General features: G+C 44.0%; 3 protein-coding genes and 1 pseudogene across 4 annotated transcripts in view; 2 read left to right on the top strand and 2 right to left on the bottom strand.

The window, feature by feature from the left end:
• LOC144695222 (uncharacterized) overlaps positions 1 to 18956 on the top strand; it is a 579912-nt gene that overhangs the window by 399231 nt on the left and 161725 nt on the right. The window lies entirely within an intron of this gene.
• The window catches only part of LOC144695213 (uncharacterized), a 288845-nt gene that overhangs the window by 130275 nt on the left and 139614 nt on the right, over positions 1 to 18956 (bottom strand). The window lies entirely within an intron of this gene.
• Positions 1 to 18956, bottom strand: part of LOC144695171 (uncharacterized) — a 93116-nt pseudogene that overhangs the window by 3772 nt on the left and 70388 nt on the right. Inside the window, exon 9 of the transcript XR_013579896.1 lies at positions 13939 to 14331. The product of XR_013579896.1 is annotated as an uncharacterized LOC144695171 (transcript). The remainder of the gene's footprint in view (positions 1 to 13938; positions 14332 to 18956) is intronic.
• LOC144695261 (uncharacterized) lies at positions 11406 to 13475 on the top strand. The gene is made up of 2 exons (XM_078566169.1): positions 11406 to 11752; positions 11843 to 13475. The coding sequence occupies exon 2, from the start codon at positions 12188 to 12190 to the stop codon at positions 13028 to 13030; it is 843 nt and encodes a 280-aa protein (XP_078422295.1). The 5' UTR covers positions 11406 to 11752; positions 11843 to 12187; the 3' UTR covers positions 13031 to 13475.

The raw sequence follows: 18956 nt of genomic DNA, 5'->3' as shown, positions 1-18956 counted from the left end.
CTGTGAAGGGACTGGATGTCTTCCCACGGTTGTGCAGTTGTTCACTGGGTGATGATCAGGATCTATCTGCGGTGTCTATCCTCTCTGTATTCTCTGGTGTAGTACGGTGCAATCCTTCTGTAAAACAGGAAAAGGAAACGTGATTTCCTCCAACTCCCTCTCCTCCTTTGCTAAAGGTGCTGACTCATCAGTTAGAGACTGTTCCATAGAAAGTGCCGGTCTGCTATTCCCCTGTGTGGGGGACCAGATGTAAGTCCTTTCTTTTTCCTCACTTGACTGTCACACACCCTCTGTTCCCAGCAGGGACACTGGATAGTGACCAGGAGCAGACAACGTGGCTACTTTCTTTCCTCCGCCCAGCCCCCCATCTTCCCAGGCACCGTGAGGGCAATGGAAAAGACAGTCGGGCAGAGTGTAAAACGGGCTATCAATTCACTTTGAGCTCGAGTTGTGCTGGTGAAGACTAGTTTTACCCTTAGAGTATGTGTTTAATATAATAAACACTTGGGTGAAATGTTAATTCAATGAAGATTTTGAAATTTCTCCCCTTGTTTTCCAAAATTATTTGAAGAAAACACACTGGGCAGGAAGTGCTAGAAGCTAAGGAAAATATTGCTTCAGTGTAGCTGATTGAAGGGTTCTGGTTTATCCTGGGAAATTAGATACACTGCACTCACTCAGACTGCACATCCCAAATTCAGCTGTCAGCCACAGCACTGGGCAAAACTATCAAATCCAAGCCCAGACTTTTGGGAAAGGCTGAGGCCTTCAAGTAAAATCTTTAAAGAAGGCATTAAAAGAGATTTCAATAAATGTGTCTCTACATATAACAGCCAAATTGCTGTGGAGATTGCAGAGAAAGGGAGGGGCAAGGCCATGGAGAGATTTGAAAACAAGGATGTGAATTTTAAAATCAAGGTGTTACTTGACCAGGAGCCAATGTCAATCAGTGAGCACAGGGGTGATTGGTGAATGGGTCTTGGTCTCAGTTAAGACATGGGCAACAGAGTTTTGGAGGAGCTCCAGTTTACTGTGCAAGATGTGAGAGCAGCCAGGAGAGCATTGGAATAGTTGAGTCAAGAGCCTACAAACGTCTGGATGAGGATTTCAGCAGCAGATGAGCTGAGGCAGGGCGTCACTTGTCTCTCCTGTGAGTGGGGCTTGCACCTCTTCCTTTGCACGGTGTCCCTATTCCTGGCCAACATAGGGAAATGACAGTGAGAGCCAGGGATGGTAACGGAGAACCCTTCATAGAATCATACAGAATCATAGAATATTGTGGCACAATAGGAGTGTGGCAGTGCTGCACTGTCAGAGGGCCCGTCTTTCAGATGAGATCTCAAACGAGGCCCCTTCTGCTCTCTCTAAGGTGGGTGTCAAAGATCCCATGGCACTAGTTTGAAGAGGAACAAGGGAGTTATCCCTCGTGTCCTGACCAACGTTAATCCCTCAGTCAACACCACTAAAAAAGTTTATTTGGACGTTATTAAATTGCTATTTGTGGGAGCTTGCTGCACATTGGCTGTCACGTTTCTTACATTACAACAGTGGCCACAGTTATGGCACAGTGGATGGCAGATGCTGAGATGCTCGAATCTCAGAAGGAAATTTGAAACAGCTGCCACAACTGTTTTGCAATTTGTATTTTTATCTCAAGATGCGTGCCTTGAATTCAGTAGTAATAAGTTCATCGAGTCTTAGAGGCTTTTTACAAAATTAAATTAAACATGTATTAATAAAAATAAATGATTTTAAGCACATAGACAGGTCTACAAATTACTACTATGATAACTCCTAGCTTCCCTAACTAATCTAGCTCCCAGTTACACCTCTGTTAAGGCAACAGTAAAACAACATAGATTTCAAAAGACCCCAGCAAAGCACACAATACCCTGGCCAGTGATACTTAAAATTAATTCTCTTGGTTTCGGTTCCAGGAGACAGCAGTTTTGTGCAGAGTTTGCAGCCTTTTCACACTTGTTAGATCTTAGAATACCTTCTTCTTACACATTACCCCATCTCCTTTGTACAGGTTTCTCCCTTTTTAATGTAAATCCCATTGTTCCAATATGTCTTTGCAACTTTACTTTTCCATAATATAAATATTCCATAATAGTCATATTATCAGTAATCTTTGGGAAAAATAAACACACTGTTTGGCTTAGCCTCTTTTGGCTCAGTGTAACATCTTACCATCTCTTTGAAATTCAAACTAATCTAATTTATCTAAAAATGCAAATGTTCTTCACACCTCCCATTCTAAAACTTCAACCATGTTTATGAATTTAGCATTTCAAACCTAGCTTCTCTTTCTGATACATCAAAGCACCCAGGCCAGCTGTCTTCAATTCAATTAAATCCCCCAAACACAACCTCACACAGAAGCTAGTTCAAACCCCACCATTAACCTACCTTTACAATAAATCATAATAATATGATGAAAATTATTATATTTTCATGATGCCATGCTTCACATGTACTTCATTGGTTGTAATGAGCTTTGGGACATCTGGTGGTCATGAAAGGCTCTATATAAATGCAAGTTTTTCTTTTTTTTTCTAAGGAGGTTACAGGGATAGGTGGTTAGAGGTCTTGGAGGGATTTGAAAAGACAGGAAACATCCAGATCCCAACACATGGAAAGAACTGATCATTCACAGAACTGGTAATACCCAGCTCCCAACACACACACACATACACACACACACACACAAACACAGAGAACTCTTGCCATTTACAGCGACAGAGTGAGAGAAACAGCGTAGTAATTTACAGTGATACAGTGCGAGAGAAACAGCGGGGTCATTTAAGGTGAGTGTAAGAGAAACAGCGGGGCCATTTACAGCGTGAAAGTGAGAAACAGCGTGGTCATTTACAGCGAGAGAGTGAGAGAAACAGTGTGGTCATTTACAGTGAGAGAGTGTGAAGAAACAGCGTGGTCATTTACAGTGAGAGAGTGTGAAGAAACAGCGTGGTCATTTACAGTGAGTGTGAGAGAAACAGCGGGGCCATTTACAGCCAGAGAATGCGAGAGAAACAGCATGGTCATTTACAGTGAGAGAGTGTGAGAGAAACAGCATGGTCATTTACAGTGAGAGAGTGTGAGAGAAATAGCATGGTCATTTACAGTGAGAGAGTGTGAGAGAAACAGCATGGTCATTTACAGTGAGAGAGTGTGAGAGAAACAGCATGGTCATTTACAGTGAGAGAGTGTGAGAGAAACAGCATGGTCATTTACAGTGAGAGAGTGTGAGAGAAACAGCATGGTCATTTACAGCGAGAGAAGGTGAGAGAAACAGCATGGTCATTTACAGCGAGAGAAGGTGAGAGAAACAGCAGGGCCATTTACAGCGAGAAAGTGAGACACAAACAGCATGGTCATTTCCTGGAAGCGAATGTGAGAGGAGCGGGGCCTTTAACAGAGAGAGTGAGAGAAGAGTGCGAGACCGTTAAAGAGCGTGAGAGGGAAAAGAGCACAGAGAGCAGCTGATTGGTGAGTAGGATTGGTGAGTATTTCTAGTCTTTAAAGTAAAAGTAAGGTCTTTAGTTTGTGTTTAGATCTCTAGTCTTTTTTTCTCATTTTCTTAAAGATAGCTTGTTAAGTATAAGATCGATACTGGTGTGTATAAAAATAATTATAATAAAGTGTAAAGAGTGGGGATACTAAATTAATAATAAATTGAATAAAATATGATAGCGATGGCAGGACGTGTGATGTGTTGCTGCTGCAGCATGTGGGAGCTGCTGGACGCCAAGGAAACCCAGATTGAATAGATCTGTACCAAGTGTTTGCAGCTCGAGGAACGTCGGATCCAAGTTAAGCAGCTGGAGTTCAAGGTGATGACATTGCGCCACACCAGGGAGGGGGAAAGTTACCTGGACACTTTGCTCCAGGAGGCAGTCACACCCCTTAGATCAGGTAATTCAAATTTGATCTGTGGTCAGGGACAGGAGGGTGTGACTGCAGGTGAGGCAGGTATGGGGACTCAGGGGGTAGCGTTCCAGAAGCCTCAGCCCCTGCAACTATCCAACAGTTACAAGGTTCTTGCAAGCTGTGTGGACAAGAGTGGGGAATGCAGGGAGGATGAGCGAACTGACCACAGCACTGTGGTACTGGTAGCCATTCAAGTGGGGGAAGGAAAAGAGAATGTAGTAGTGGCGGGGGACAGTATAATTAGGGGGATAGATACTGTTCTCTGCACCCATGAGTGTGAGTCCTGAAGGCTGTGTTGCCTGCCCAGTGCCAGGGTTAAAGACATCTCCTCAGGGCTGGAGAGGAACTTGGAGTGGGAGGGGAGGGATCCAGTTGTCATTTTCCATGTTGGTACCAACGACATTGAAAGGACTAGAAAGGAGGGTCTGCTGAAAGAATTTGAACAATTAGGAGCTAAATTAAGAGGCAGAACCTCCAAGGTAATAATCCTGGGATTACTACCTGAGCCACGGGCGAACTGGCAAAGGGTAAATAAAGTCAAGGAGTTAAATGCATGGCTCAAAGATTGGTGTGGAAGGAATGGGTTTCAGTTCATGGGGCACTGGCACCAGTACTGGGGTAGAAGGGAGCTGTTCTGGTGGGACAGGCTTCACCTGAATCGTGCTGGGACCAATGTCCTGGCGAACTGAATAACTCGGGCTATACAGAGGGCTTTAAACTAAATAGAGGGGGTGAGGGAGAGGCAGGGTTCTGGAAATGTGATACATAGGCTTACAAAGCAAAAGGACATGGCAGCCTTGCAGGGCAGCTATTTAAGTAATGATACCCAGAGAGTGATAGGTAAGGACAGAGTGTACAAACATAAAAAAACCGCAGCAAATAGGGTCAAAAGGGGAAAAAAATGGTTAAAAGGCAAAATTAATGATCCTTTACTTAAATGCACGTAGGTTATGGAACAAAATATATTAATTAATGGCACAAATAGAGGTTAATGGGTATTATCTTATAGCCATTATGGAGATATGGTTACAAGGAGATCAAAGCTGGGAACTAAATATTCAGGGGTATGTGAATTTTCGAAAGGACAAGTTGGAAGGAAAGGGTGGTGGGGTAGCTTTGTTAGAGCGAGATGGAATAAGCACGATAGCAAGAAACGATCTTGGATCAGAAGATGTAGAATCCATATGGATGGAGGTAAGAAATAACAAGGGGGAGAAGACGCTCGTGGGAGTAGTCTATAGGTCCACTGACAGTAGCTATACTGTAGGACAGAGAATAAATCAGGAGATAATGAGGGCATATAAAAAAGGCAGGACATTAATCGTGGGTGACTTTAATCTTCATGTAGATTAGGAAAATCAAATTGGCAGAGGTAGACACAAGCAAGAGTTCATAGAGTATATTCAAGACAGTTTCTTAGGACAATATGTTGCGAATCTAACCAGGGATCAGGCTATTTTGGATCTGGTAATATGTAATGAGGCAGGGTTAATAAATGACCTCAGAGTAAATGATCCCCTAGGAAACAGTGTCCATAATAGAGTAGAATTTAGCATTCAGTTTGAGAGTGAGAAACATGGGTCGGAAACAACTGTGCTAAACTTAAAATAAGGGTAATACAATGGAATGAGGGCACAGTTGGCTAGAGTGGACTGGGAAAGCAGTTTAGCAGAAAAGACGGTTAATGAACAATAGAAGACGTTTAAGAAAATAGTCATGACTCTCAAGAAAGATATATCCCAGTGAGGAAGAAGGATTCAAAGAAGGGGATGAACCAACCATGGTTAACCAAGGATGTTAAGGACAGTATCAAATTGAAAGAAAAAAACATACAATGTGGCAAAGATTAGTGGTAAGCCAGAGATTGGGAAAGTTTTAAAAACCAACAAAAGATGACCAAAAAAAAAGAGGGAGAAAATAAACTTTGAGGGTAAACTAGCAAGTAATATAAAAACGAATAGTAAGAGCTTATTTTAAAAATTATACATAAAGAAGAGAGAGGCCAAAGTGAACATAAGACCATGAGAGAATGAGGCTGGGGAAATAATAATGGGGAACCAGGAAATGACAGAGGAGTTGAATTTTTTTGCTTCAGTCTTCAGGGTAGAAGACACTAATAGCATTCCAAAAGTACTAAATAATCAAGGGGCAAAAGGAGGGGGGAGGAAATAAATACAATAACTATCACTAGAGAAAAAGTACGCAGGAAACTAATGGGCCTAAAGGCCAATATGTCCCCTGGACTGATGGGTTGCATCCTAGGATATTAAAGGAAGTAGCTACAGTGATAGTGGATGCACTGGTAGTAATCTTCCAAGAACCCTTAGATTTTGGAAAAATCCCAGAGGATTGGAGAACGGCCAATGCAACACCCTTATTCAAAAAGGGAGCGAGACAAAAAACAGCTAACTATAGGCCAGTTAGCTTAACATCTGCCATTGGGAAAATGTTGGAATCTATTATAAAGGATGTAATAGCAAAGCATTTATAAATACATAATCTAACCAAGCAGAGTCAGCATGGTTTCGTGAAGGGGAAATCATGCCTAACAAATTTATTAGAATTCTTTGAGGAGGTAACAAGCAGGATAGATAAAGGGGAACCAGTAGATGTAATATATTTGGATTTCCAAAAGGCGTTTGATAAGGTACCGCACATAAGGTTACTTAATAAGATAGAGCCCATGGCGTTGGGGTTAGTATATTAGCATGGATAGAGGATTGGCTAACAGATGACAGAGAGTTGGGATAAGGAGGGGCATTTTCAGGATGGCAACCTGTAACTAGTGAAGTGCCACAGGGATCAGTGCTGGGGCCTCAATTATTTACAATATATATTAATGACTTAGATAAGGGAAATGAATGTACTATCGCCAAGTTTGCGGATGACCAAAAATAGGTGGGAAGGCAATTGGTGGGGATGTCACAAGGAGTCTACAGAGGGATAGAGACAGGTTAAGTGAGAGGGCAAAAATTTGGCAGATGGAGTATAATGTGGGAAAATGTGAGGTTATGCACTTTGGCAGGAAGAATAAAGGAACTGAATATTATTTAAATGGAGAAAGACTGCAGAAGGCTGCAGCACAGAGGGATTTGGGAGACCTTGTGCATGAATCCCAAAAAGCTAACACACAAGTTCAACAAGTAATAGGGAAAGCAAATGGAATGTTGGCCTTTATTTCAAAGGGAATGGAATATAAAAATAGGGAAGTCTTGCTAAAACTATATAAGGCATCAGTTAAACCACATCTAGAATACTGTGAACAATTTTGGTCCCCTTATCTAAGGAAAGATATACTGGCATTGGAGGCAGCCAGAGAAGGTTCACTAGGTTGATCCCAGGTATGGAGGTATTTTCTTATGAGAGGTTGAGTGGGTTGGGCCTATACTCACTGAAGTTTAGAAGAATGAGAGGCGACCTTATTGAAACATATAACACTCTTAGGGAGCTAGACAGGGTAGATGCTGAGAGGTTGTTTCCCCTTGTGGGAGAGTCTAGGGCCAGATGGCATAATCTCAGAGTAAGGGGGTGCCCATTTAAAACAGATATGGGGAGGAATTTCTTTTCTCAGAGGATAGTCAATCTGTGGAATTCTTTACCACAGAGGGCTGTAGAGGCTGGGTCGTTAAGTATATTCAAGGCTGAGATAGACAGGTTTTTAATCAGTAAGGGAATCTAGTGTTATGGGGAAAAGGCAAGAAAGTGGAGTTGAGGATTATCAGATCAGCCATGAGCTCACTGAATGGCGGAGCAGACTTGATGGACCGAATGGCCTACTTCTGCTCCTACGTCTTTTGGCCTTATGGTCCAACTCAACAATAGGAAATCAGTAAGAATCCTCAGACACTCTGCACCTCCCAGATAATTACACCTCACCTTCTCATATTCAGTAATGAGCCATCAACAAAAGTCAGCCTGTAAATCAGAAGGGAAATGCTTCCAATAAACACACTCAATATCCAACACACAGCTCCAGGCAAACAGTTCAGCACAAAGCACCGAGTAAACAGCTCTCTCAGCTGGATCTTCTCACACAGCATAAGGGGCATTTCCACACCTGATTCCCCACAGGATAGTCAGACTGCCTGAAGATTAGTGTGGATATTATGTGATGTAATTATTAAAAATTCTCTTCCTTCACTCACCATCTCACTTGGTTTTCAGTCCCTACAGGAAGTGAAGCAGCTGTGGAAGAGGAAGAGGAGAGAATGGGCAGAGTGGGTGGGGCTCTCTGATTGACGTCTCTCACAGCCAATCCAAATATTTCTGGAGCAACATGAGTTTCCTGAAGCTTGGGAAACTGACTGGTGAAATGGAGGCGACTTTAAGCAGCAGATCAGGTGGGGATTTAAACTTATCATTGTCCCATCTGAATAAAACCTCACTAAGTGCAGCTGCTGTCCCAGTTTTCCCTGCTAAACATTTGACAGAAATTTTTAATGTGGGAATAGCATTCTTCATCCTCGGAGGCTTTTAAACTGAGAACATCAGTGTGGGATGTGTAGCCTTGGATGTGTTTTACAGCAGATCAGAAGAAGAAGAGCCACAGCATCCAAGACAGCGATGATATACAGTGGTGGGATCAGCACATGCACAGGAGACAGGGAAACAGGAAAGAGGACAAGGATCCTGTCTTTGGGCATTGACTCGGGGTGTGAGTATATGCCCTATAAATTGATATTTGACAGCCACACCCAGTTCATGGGTCCCCTCCTATGGAGGTTCAATCCCCTCAGCTCCAATTTTGGAGGCTCAACATGCACCTTGTCCCAGTCCATTCACCACTCCTGGGATATCCTAATTCTCAATATCATCCTTATGAATGCTTTTTGCACCTTCTCCAGTTCTTTATGTCGTTTTTCAATCTGGAGATCAGAACTGTGCACAGATCTCCAAGTGTGGTCTAACCAAGGTTCTATACAAGTTCAACATAACTTCTCTGTTTTTCAATTCTATTCCCCAAAAAATGGACCCCAGTGCATTTGTGCGATTTTTAAAAAAAATGTTGTTAACCTGATGTCAGATTCACGGAGGGTCTCTTACAATCTGTCCCATTTTACCTAGAGTCAGAAAGAAATGCCACTCACCACCAGACAAAACAGAAAACTAGTGGTAAAGGAATGGCAAGCAGACAGCTTCAGGAGGGAGAGAAATGATTTCAGGACCGGGCCATGGAGCGGAGCACCTTAAATCTACAATCTTAACAAAGTGAGCGTTGGTCCTATAGAAAGTGTGTCTGGAGAATTGATAATGGAAAACAAGGAAATGGCAGATGAATTGAACAGGTATTTTGCATCAGTCTTCACCATAAAGGATACAAGTAACATCCCAGAAGCAGCTGTAAAACAGGAAATGGAAGGGAGGGAGGAACTCACGAAAATTACAATCACCAGAAATGTGTTACTGAGTTAATTGTTGGAGCTGCAGGCTGACAAGAGCCTGGGTACTGATGGACTTCATCCTGTGATCTTAAAAGAAGTGGCTAGTGAGATAGTTGATGCATTAATTTTAATTGCCCAAAACTCCTGAGATTCCGGAAAGGTTTGATTAGATTGGAAGATAGCAAATTTAACTCCATTATTCAAAAAGGGAGGGAGACAGAAAGTGGGAAACTACAGGCCAGATAGCTTAACATCTGTCATAGGGAAAATGTTAAGAGCTATTATTTAAAAAGCTATAGCAGGGAACTTGGATAAATTCAAGGTAATCAGGCAGAGTCAACATGGTTTTGTGAAATGGAAGCCATGTTTAACCAACTTATTGGAGTTCTTTGAGGAAGTAACATGTGCTATGGATAAAAGGGAACTGGTGGATGTACTGTACTTAGATTTCCAGAAGGCATTTGATAAAGTGCCACATCAAAGGTTATCGTGGAAAATGAAAGCTCATGGTATGAGGTGGGGAACATATTGACATGGATAGAAAATTGACTGGCTAACAGGAAACAGAGAGTAGGCATAAATGGGTCTTTCTCAGGTCGGCAAGATATAATGTGTGGTGTGCCACAGGGATCAGTGCTGGGACCTCAACTGTTTACAATTTAGATAAATGACTTGGATGAAGGGATGCGTGGAATGGTTGCCAAGTTTGCTGATGACGCAAAGATAAGAAAGTAATTTCTGAAGAGAACATAAGGAGATGACAAAGTGGCATAGATAGGTTAAGTGAGAAAGATCTGGCAAATGGAGTATAATGTGGGAAAATGTGAAATTGTCCATTTTGGCAAGAATAATAATATTATCTAAATGGTGAGAGATTGCAGAGCTCCGAAATGCAGAGAGATCTGGTTGCCTCAGTGCATGAATCGCAAAAGGCTTGTATGCAGGTACAGCAAGTTTTTAGGAAAGCTAATAGAATGTTATCATTTATTGCAAGAGGAATTGAATACAAAAGTAAGGAACAAAAGTAAGGAAGTTATGCTTCGGTTATACAGAGCACAAGTCAGACCGCATCTTGAGTACTCACCTTATTTAAGGCTGTAAATGTGTTGGAAGCAGTTCAGAGAAGGTTTACCAAACTAATACCTGGAATGGGTGGGTTGTCTTATGAGGAAAGGTTGGACAGGCTAGGCTTGTATCTGCTGGAGTTTAGAAGAGGAAGAGGCGACTTGATATATACATATAAGACCCTGAGGGGACTTTACAGGGTGGACGTGGAGAAGATGTTTCCTCTTGTGGGAGAGTCTAGAACTAGGGGTCACTGTTTAAAAATAAGGGTTTGCCCATTTAAAACGGAGATGAGGTGAAATTCTTTCTCTCAGAGGGTCGTGAGTCTTTGGAATTCTCTTCCTGAAAAGGAAGGAGAGTCTTTGAATATGTTTAAGGCAGAGGTGGATAGATTGTTGGTAAGCAAAGGGGTGATAGGTTATCAGTGGTAGGTGGGATGCAGATTTCTGGTCACTATCAGATCAGCCACAATCTTATTAAATGGCAGAGCAGGCTCGAGGGGCTGAATGGCCTATTCCTGCTCCTTGTTTGTATATAACTGGGGCAGGGGCTAAATGGAGGACAGGCCCTTCACCAACAGTAAGGAAGATGGATTCAAAACCAGAGGGGGAACAGGGAGGGATGGGGTCGAAGGAGGAGGGGAGGATGGGGGGGTAGAGGGGGGGGTTAAACGGCTGGGATCCTGGTTCCCGCTGCCTGGGGCTGAGATTTGCAGGTGCGCACCTCCAATTCCAGCCCCGCCCAACGCTCGGGCTCGCGCTTTCTCAGATTCGAACTCCCGAACGCTGGGCGCCAACCGCCGCTGCGCGCGTCAGAACTACAACTCCCATCAGGCACCGCGGACTGGGTGTGTTTGTCTGCGTCTCTCTCTTTCTCTCTCCCTCCGTCTCTTGTTCAGGGGTGTCGCTGATTTCTGAGCAGGCGCCTGTGCGAATGCAGCATAGTTCTGATTCGGTGTCTCCCTCACTCATGGTCGGCGTGCTCGTCACTTCCTAGGCCCCGTCTCCACCCCCTGAAATCACGTGCTCCGAACTTCCGAGCACGGCTGCACTCGGTGTCCGCGTTACCTCCTGTTGGGGTCCATGGGTTTGTGTTTTATTCGATTCCCTTTCTCTTTACGCCTCCGCCCCATTCTTCACCCCCTATTCCTATCCACCCAGGTCACTCCCTCGGGTGTGGGGGAGAAAACTAATTTTCCGCAGCTATTCTGTTCCTCAGCGCTTACCTTGCCCCTGGAGTCGAACATGCAGGCGCAGTGTCAGCCTCCTTGGTGTGAGAATGCGCCCGGTGATCTACATATTTAAAGAGACACGTGATTTAAAAGGACAGTGACACTGTGAGAGAGACTGATTTCAACACAGGAGGGAGAGCAGGTATTGGAGGAACAAAAATTACGTAAAGCTGGAAAACTGTCAATCCTGAATTTCTCCTTTTTTTCTGGTAATTGTAAACTTGTTTTATAGGGAGAGGGTTTGTGGACGGGAAGCTCGGACCTGATATTGTGTCAGTCTGACAAAGTCACTCGATTCCTCAGGACCTGAAGATCATCAACAATTTGTAAGGGGAAAGCAGAACTTGCAGCTCGGACAGACCGTACACGTGTTCCGTGTTGTGTGTGGATTCGACTGACTGACCGACCTAGGGAGGTTCAACTCAAACAAAACTGGGAGAGTCTGTGTGGACAATGTGGGGACGGCAGAAAGGGGTTCAGTTATCGCTCTAATCTGGAAACTTATTGATACGGTCACACCTGGGGAAAGGCTGTTCACCTGCCCCGTTGTGAAAAGGGATTCAGTCGATTTTCAAACATGTTGAGACACGAGCGAGTTCACAGCCGGGATAAACCCTTCACCTGCTCTCACTGTGGGAAGGGATTTAATAAGTCATCCCACCTGCTGACACACCAGCGAGTTCACACTGGGGAGAGGCCGTTCACCTGCTCTCACTGTGGAAAGGGATTTTCTGAATCATCAGCCCTGCTGAGACACAAGCGAGTTCACAGCGGGGAGAGACCATTCACCTGCTCTCAATGCGGGAAGAGATTTAATCAGTCATCCCATGTGATGACACACCAGCGGGTTCACACTGGGGAGAGGACGTTCACCCGCTCCGTGTGTGAAAAGAGATTCGCCAAGTCATCGACCCTGCTGAGACACCAGCGAGTTCACACTGGGGAGAGGCCCTTCACCTGCTCCGTGTGTGGGAAGGGATTCGCTGAATCATCAGTCCTGCTGAGACACCAACGAGTTCATACCGGGGAGAGACCGTTCACCTGCTCCGTGTGTGGGAAGGGATTCAGTCAGTTGTCCATCATGGTGAGGCATCAGCTTATTCACACTGAGGAGACACCGTTCACCTGCTCCGTGTGTGGGAAGGGATTCACACAATCATCCCACCTGCAGAGACACCAGCTAACCCACACTGGAGCGAGGCGATTCAGGTGCTCCACATGTGGGAGAGGATTCAAACAGAACTCTGACCTGCTGAGACACCAGCGAGTTCACACCAGGGTAAACCGTTCACCTGCTCTCACTGTGGGAAGAGGTTTAACCAGTTATCCCACCTGTGGAGGCATAAACGACAGCACAGCAGTGAGAGAGCTTTTCAATACTCTGACTGGGAGAAGAACTTCTAAAGCACCGAGGAACTGAAGAAACATCAGCACCTTCACACTGAGGAGAGACCGTACACCTGCTCTGTGTGTGGGAAGAGGTTTACTGAGTCATCCCACCTGCTGAGACACCAGCTAGTTCACACTAGGGAGAGGCCGTTCACCTGCTCCATGTGTGGGAAGAGTTTTAATCGCTCATCCAACATGCTGAGCCACCAGCGAGTTCACACCAGGGAAAGGCCATTCACCTGTTCCACGTATGGGAAGGCATTCACTCGATCAGGGAACTTGCTGAGCCACCAGCGACTTCACACCGGAGAGAGGTCATTTACCTGCTCCGTGTGTGGGAAGGGATTCACACAATCATCCCACCTGCTGAGACACCAGCGAGTTCACACGGGAGAGAGGCCATTCACCTGTTCTGTGTGTGGGAAAGGATTCACACAATCATCCCACTTGTTGAGACACCAGCGAGTTCACACGTGACTGCACTGCTCCGATTCTGCAGTTATCGTTGATGTTAATCAGATTCAGGATTGAAGCTTGTTAATTATGGAAATGGAGAAGACTTGATGCTGTTGCTGCTAACCACAGTAACTGGGCTGCAGCTGACAGAATTTGCATTTACATAGCGCCTTTCATGACCTCAGGATGTCTCTGTGTGCAGTCAGCCTCCACAACCAGCAATGTGATAATGACCAGAGACGATCTGTTTTCAGTGAGATTGGCTGAGAGTGAAATATTGGCCAGGACACTGGGGAGAGTTCCCCTGCTCTCCTTCAAAATAGAGTCTGTGGGATCTTTTACGTCCTCCTGAGAGGGGCCTCGGTTCAACATCCTCATATCTTCTTATCTGGCTCAGGGTCATTGCTTCTGTGAAGCACCTTGGGATGTTTTACACTATGTGAAAGGAACGGTATAAATGTGGGATGAATGTGATATTCAGACGCAGACACGCTGGGTGAAGCCAAGCCGGGCGCGGATGTGCCGGGTGAAGCTGAGCCGGGCGCGGATGTGCCGGGTGAAGCCGAGCCGGGCGCGGATGTGCCGGGTGAAGCCGAGCCGGGCGCAGATGTGCCGGGTGAAGCCGAGCCGGGCGCGGATGTGCCGGGTGAAGCCGAGCCAGGCGCGGATGTGCCGGGTGAAGCCGAGCCGGGCGCGGATGTGCCGGGTGAAGCCGAGCCGGGCGCCGATGTGCCGGGTGAAGCCGAGCCGGGTGCCGGGTGAAGCCGAGCCGGGCGCCGATGTGCCGGGTGAAGCCGAGCCGGGCGCCGATGTGCCGGGTGAAGCCGAGCCGGGCGCCGATGTGCCGGGTGAAGCCGAGCTGGGTGGTACCTGCAGCTGAGAGTTGAACACAAGGGAATTGTCACAGATCCTGGAGGAAACAGCAAGACCCCCAAAAAAACCCCAGGATGATTGAATCTGATTGTAAAGTGCCTCATGGCACATGTGGGAATCTGTGCAGCTTCTGTAAAATAATAAGAGAGTGGGGAGGGAGCAGTGTCAGGCTGACCTTAACATTGGGTGACATGTCGTGTATCATTCCCAGCTTCTGGTGTCATTAAAACCGCATTTCAATGTAACAACTATTGGAAAGTCAACTTGAATAAAGGGAAATGTTTCTTTCAGTGATCCCGGTGGAAGGAGCAATAATTTACCCATCGCCCTGTCAAATTAATTTGAACCCTCCCCCATAACACCAGCTAACCTACTCGCGAGCTCCTTGGTCCGAGCTCTGTTGAGGTGCAACCCGTTCATTTGAACAGGTCCCTCCTGATCCAGGAACCTGACACCTTCCTTCCTGCAGCAATTCTTCAACTCCATGTGAATCTGCCGTGTACTCATATTCCTCTCCCAGCTATTGCCCGGCATGGGAAGTAATCCCGAGATTATTCCCTCATCTTTAATTTCTTGCAAATTCCTAAAGTTTTTGACGATAGGATGTCAGCCCTTTTCCTTCCCCTGTCACTGGGTCCCATGGCGTTTGAGTGTTCAACTTCCTGCCCCTTCAAAATGTCCTGCCCCTCAGGAACACAAAAGTAGGAGGAGTAGGCCATTCAGCCCATTGAACTTGTCCCACCATTTCTTACAATCATGGCTGACCTTGAGTTTCAACTCCACTTTTCCACACGCTCCCCATATTCCTGATCCCCTGGGAGACCAGAAATCTGCCTATTCCAGCTTTAATCCCAGTCTGGGGGATTGACCCTGGATTTGTGGGGGAAATTGACTGTGGATTTGGGGGATTGACTGAATTTCAGGGGAATTACTCTGGATTTGGGGGGCATTGACTCTGGATTTGTAAGGGAATTGACTCTAGATTGCGGGGGGGTTGGGGGGGGGGGGCGGTGGGGGGGATTGACTCTGGATTTGTAGGGGGGATTGACTCTGGATTTGGGGGGGAATTGACTCTGGATTTGTGGGGGGATTGACCCTGCATTTGGGGGGATTGACTCTGGATGTGTGTGTGGGGTTGACTCTGGATATGTGGGGGTTGACTCTGGATATGTGGGGGTTGACTCTGGATATGTGGGGGTTGACTCTGGATATGTGGGGGTTAACTCTGGATTTGTGGGGAGATCTGCCCTTTGGCAGATTCTTCAGACTGCTCAATAGTTCCTACTTTAGCAGCTTGAGTGTTGTCTTAATGCAATTTCAAAATGGTTACTTCAGTCACAATGACCTCTCTTTCCCCAGAATGATTTCAGAAGGGGTTTATTTATCTGATGTCTGAACCAACTTTGCTTCATGACTGGGGTGATTAGATTCTGTAATGTCCCAGCCATTAACCCCCTGAATGAGTCATCATCTATCTTGATGAGATCATGTAATTATTGTTTTAGCAAACTCTCTGTTTCCGCTGGAGTGATAATCTTATGGAAATGCAAATATTATATCCATCCATTTCAGGAAATTGTTTTGAAGTAGTTCTTGACATCCTCAGGTGTGAAATTCCAGAGAAGGAAATGTTGTGGCATGTCTAAATTGTATTTCACATTGGAACTTTCCAGAAACTGGTCACTGGCAATACCAGACATCAGGTGACTTGTGGCAGTCATCTTTAGTCGATGTTATTTCTTGCTTTTAAAAAAAGTCCTTTTAGAACAGTTCAGTATATGTTTGGTCAGCTGATGAAATTGCAGATTGATATCACTCATGCACAAGTCACATCATCGTGAAACCTTCATCTCAAGAGGAATAAATTCCAATGAGTATTTCATTACAGACATCTAACTATCAAGAGAATTAAAACAACAAATGCACACTCATTCACACTCTTCATCTAATTCCATCTGTTCTGCGCTACTGTGGTCTTGATACCCAGATTACCCTAAACTGTGTTAGACTCTGGATAACACGCTCTTACTATGCTTTTCCTTTTCAGGTGGTTGGTTACAAACAAAACCTGTCTACATTTGAAAAGATTCAGCTTGCACTAGGGCTCTGAAATTGTTTTATTCCTTTGGCATGGTGGGTAATTTTGTCAGGAGGATTCTGGATTAGTGCGCAGCACTTCACTTTCAGTGAATTTTCCATCAGTGCTGTCCCGATTGATGTTTAAAATTTGTTCTGTTTCATTTTGCTCACCAGTGGTTAACCTTGCATGGGTTTCACTGCTATTCCCCTTGTGATCTCCACAAGCATTTGGGGTGCTTTGGGGTAGTTTCTCAAAAGAAGTTTTGGGAATGGCCATTTCCCTAACCTTTTCCACGAACCCAGGAACACTGCTTCCCCAAGTAGATGCTCAGCTCCTTCTGTACTTCCCTGAGGCTCTTCAACTGAGTGGGGCATCACCCTCATTTATTTTGGTATATTTGGAAAAATTCCCTGGTCCCTATTTAAATATGCAATGAAGGTGTCTACTAAATAGATCAGCGAATTAGTTCCCACTTCTAATTATTCTCCTTGTCTGTGGATTCAAATTGCTCTGGTCGTCTGCAGATTCAAAATCCAAATGATAGCACCCAGATTTCTGTTATGGCCACATGAAGAGGGGTAAAAATTAACTTCCTGATCATATCACTCCCAAGTCTCACTGTAACAGGTGTTTTTTTGTGAATTTAGAAGGATAACTCATGGCCTGTGCTTAACCATTTACATGCTGATTGCAAAGGAGCCAGTCTGGGAGGCTTTCTTGAGTTTAACACAAAAAAGGGGTTCATTTTTAATTGAGTTAAAAATCCACCCAGGCATAGATATATAAGTGTTTAAAAAGGTAAACCCGTGTCTCAACCTTTGCATTCCACATTCGCAAACACAAACATACCTGTGTACAAAATTTACAAGTTAAACTCAGGTTCTTACATTCTTAGCCAAATTAAAGATCAATGTTGAAAGTTTAAAAAAAACTGAGAGCCCTTTGCTGGTATCTGTGGCTGTGGCAGAAATTTTTCATAGTGATCTTGAAGCTCCAGCAGTGGAAGCCCATATGTAACTGCGATTTCCAGAGACAATTTCTCTTTTTAAAACATAATCCGTCTTTTCCAGAAGTCAATCATTTTTGCACATGAAGTTCCTTTTGATGGAAATTCACTATCTCTGTGCTGGATTTTTTAAACTGTAAGATATAGGGTCTTAACTTGGGAGAGAAGAGGAGGGAGCTTTTACTCTTCATTGGCAGCTTTTCCAGACTACCCCTGTTTTAGCAGCCTCTGTGCTGTATTAAAGAGATTTCAAAAAATGTTATACTTCAGTCTCATGACCTCTCTCTCTCCTCATAATGATTTCAGAGGTGTTTACTTAGCTGATGTCTGACCAAACTCTGGTTTTTGTTTTGATTCTATAAAGTCCCAGCCATTAACCCCTGAATATCCATTAGCCATCTTGAAAAGATAGGAAAAACATCTTACCATGTAGCTATTGTCCTAGTAGGCTTTCTGTTTCTGATGGAGAAGCAGCCTTAGAGAAATGCAAATATGAGGTCCAAAACTGTTTTCAGTAAATCCTTATGAAGTAGTTCTTGACATCAATAGGTGTGAAATTGCATGATGATATCTGGATATGTCTGAATTGTAATTCACATTGGAACTTTCCAGAAAACTTGCCAACTTGCAACACCAGATGTCAGTCGATTTGTGTAGGCCACCTTAAGTCAATGTCTAACCTTGCTTTTAGAAGTCCTTTTTAAACGGTTCAATATGTTTGATCAGCTGATGCAATTACAGATTGATATCATTCATGCACGAGTCACATCATCGTGTCAGTGTATATGTGTATTTTTGCTTGATTATGGGAATGATTGTTGGGATTTTGCTGTGTGTGTCTATGTTTGTTGATCGAGCAGCAATTGGGATTTTCTGTCTTTGGAGGTTTCAGAATAGAGTTGAGGCTGTAATTCTGTTAAATGTGTTTGTTTGGTGGAGTGTGTCGTTGAGAAACTGGGATAATGTTACATGTGTGAGCTAAGTTCAGTTAGATGGAAGTTGGGATCTTGTTATGTGTATTTGTCTGGTTTCAAATGGGGGCAGAAACTACAATTACATAATAATTTGAAGGAAGTTTTAGTAAGGTTTATCTTGTCTATTTTTGGATGTGGATTAGGTTTTTCATTCATTAGGTAACAGATACTTATTACAAAATATTAATTTTTCTATGTCTCCATATTGTTATTCAATATTTTTAACTTAAACCATTTGGTGACATTGTAGCTAAATTTGAAATCCACTGATGTTCTTTCTTCATCCTTTGCAATGTAGACCATTTTTTATTTGTTTCTAAACCTATAATTTCCAATGAGTCCAGTCCATTTTCTGTAAAATGTTTGTTGATCGTTTTATTTTTTTTACGGTTTTAATTTCACTAAGATGACCTGTGAGTCTAGTTCTTAAAGTGTTTCCTGTTTCACCAATGTATAGGATTTTGCATTGTTTTGCGTAGACTGCATTTTGTTGCTGACACGTTACTCTGTGATTTATAAGGGCAGTCTTTCCTGTGTTGGAATTTTGTCTTGTTTTAGGGACTTTTAA

This window comes from Cetorhinus maximus, chromosome 21 (assembly GCF_964194155.1).
Source record: "Cetorhinus maximus chromosome 21, sCetMax3.hap1.1, whole genome shotgun sequence".
Classification (NCBI taxonomy): domain Eukaryota; kingdom Metazoa; phylum Chordata; class Chondrichthyes; order Lamniformes; family Cetorhinidae; genus Cetorhinus; species Cetorhinus maximus.
Note: the sequence above shows the minus strand (reverse complement) of the source record. Positions and strands in the feature narration are given on the sequence as shown.

Bases quoted from the DNA above. Each gene is read 5' to 3' on its own strand.
- LOC144695261 (XM_078566169.1), top strand. From the start codon at position 12,188: ATGTTGAGACACGAGCGAGTTCACAGCCGGGATAAACCCTTCACCTGC.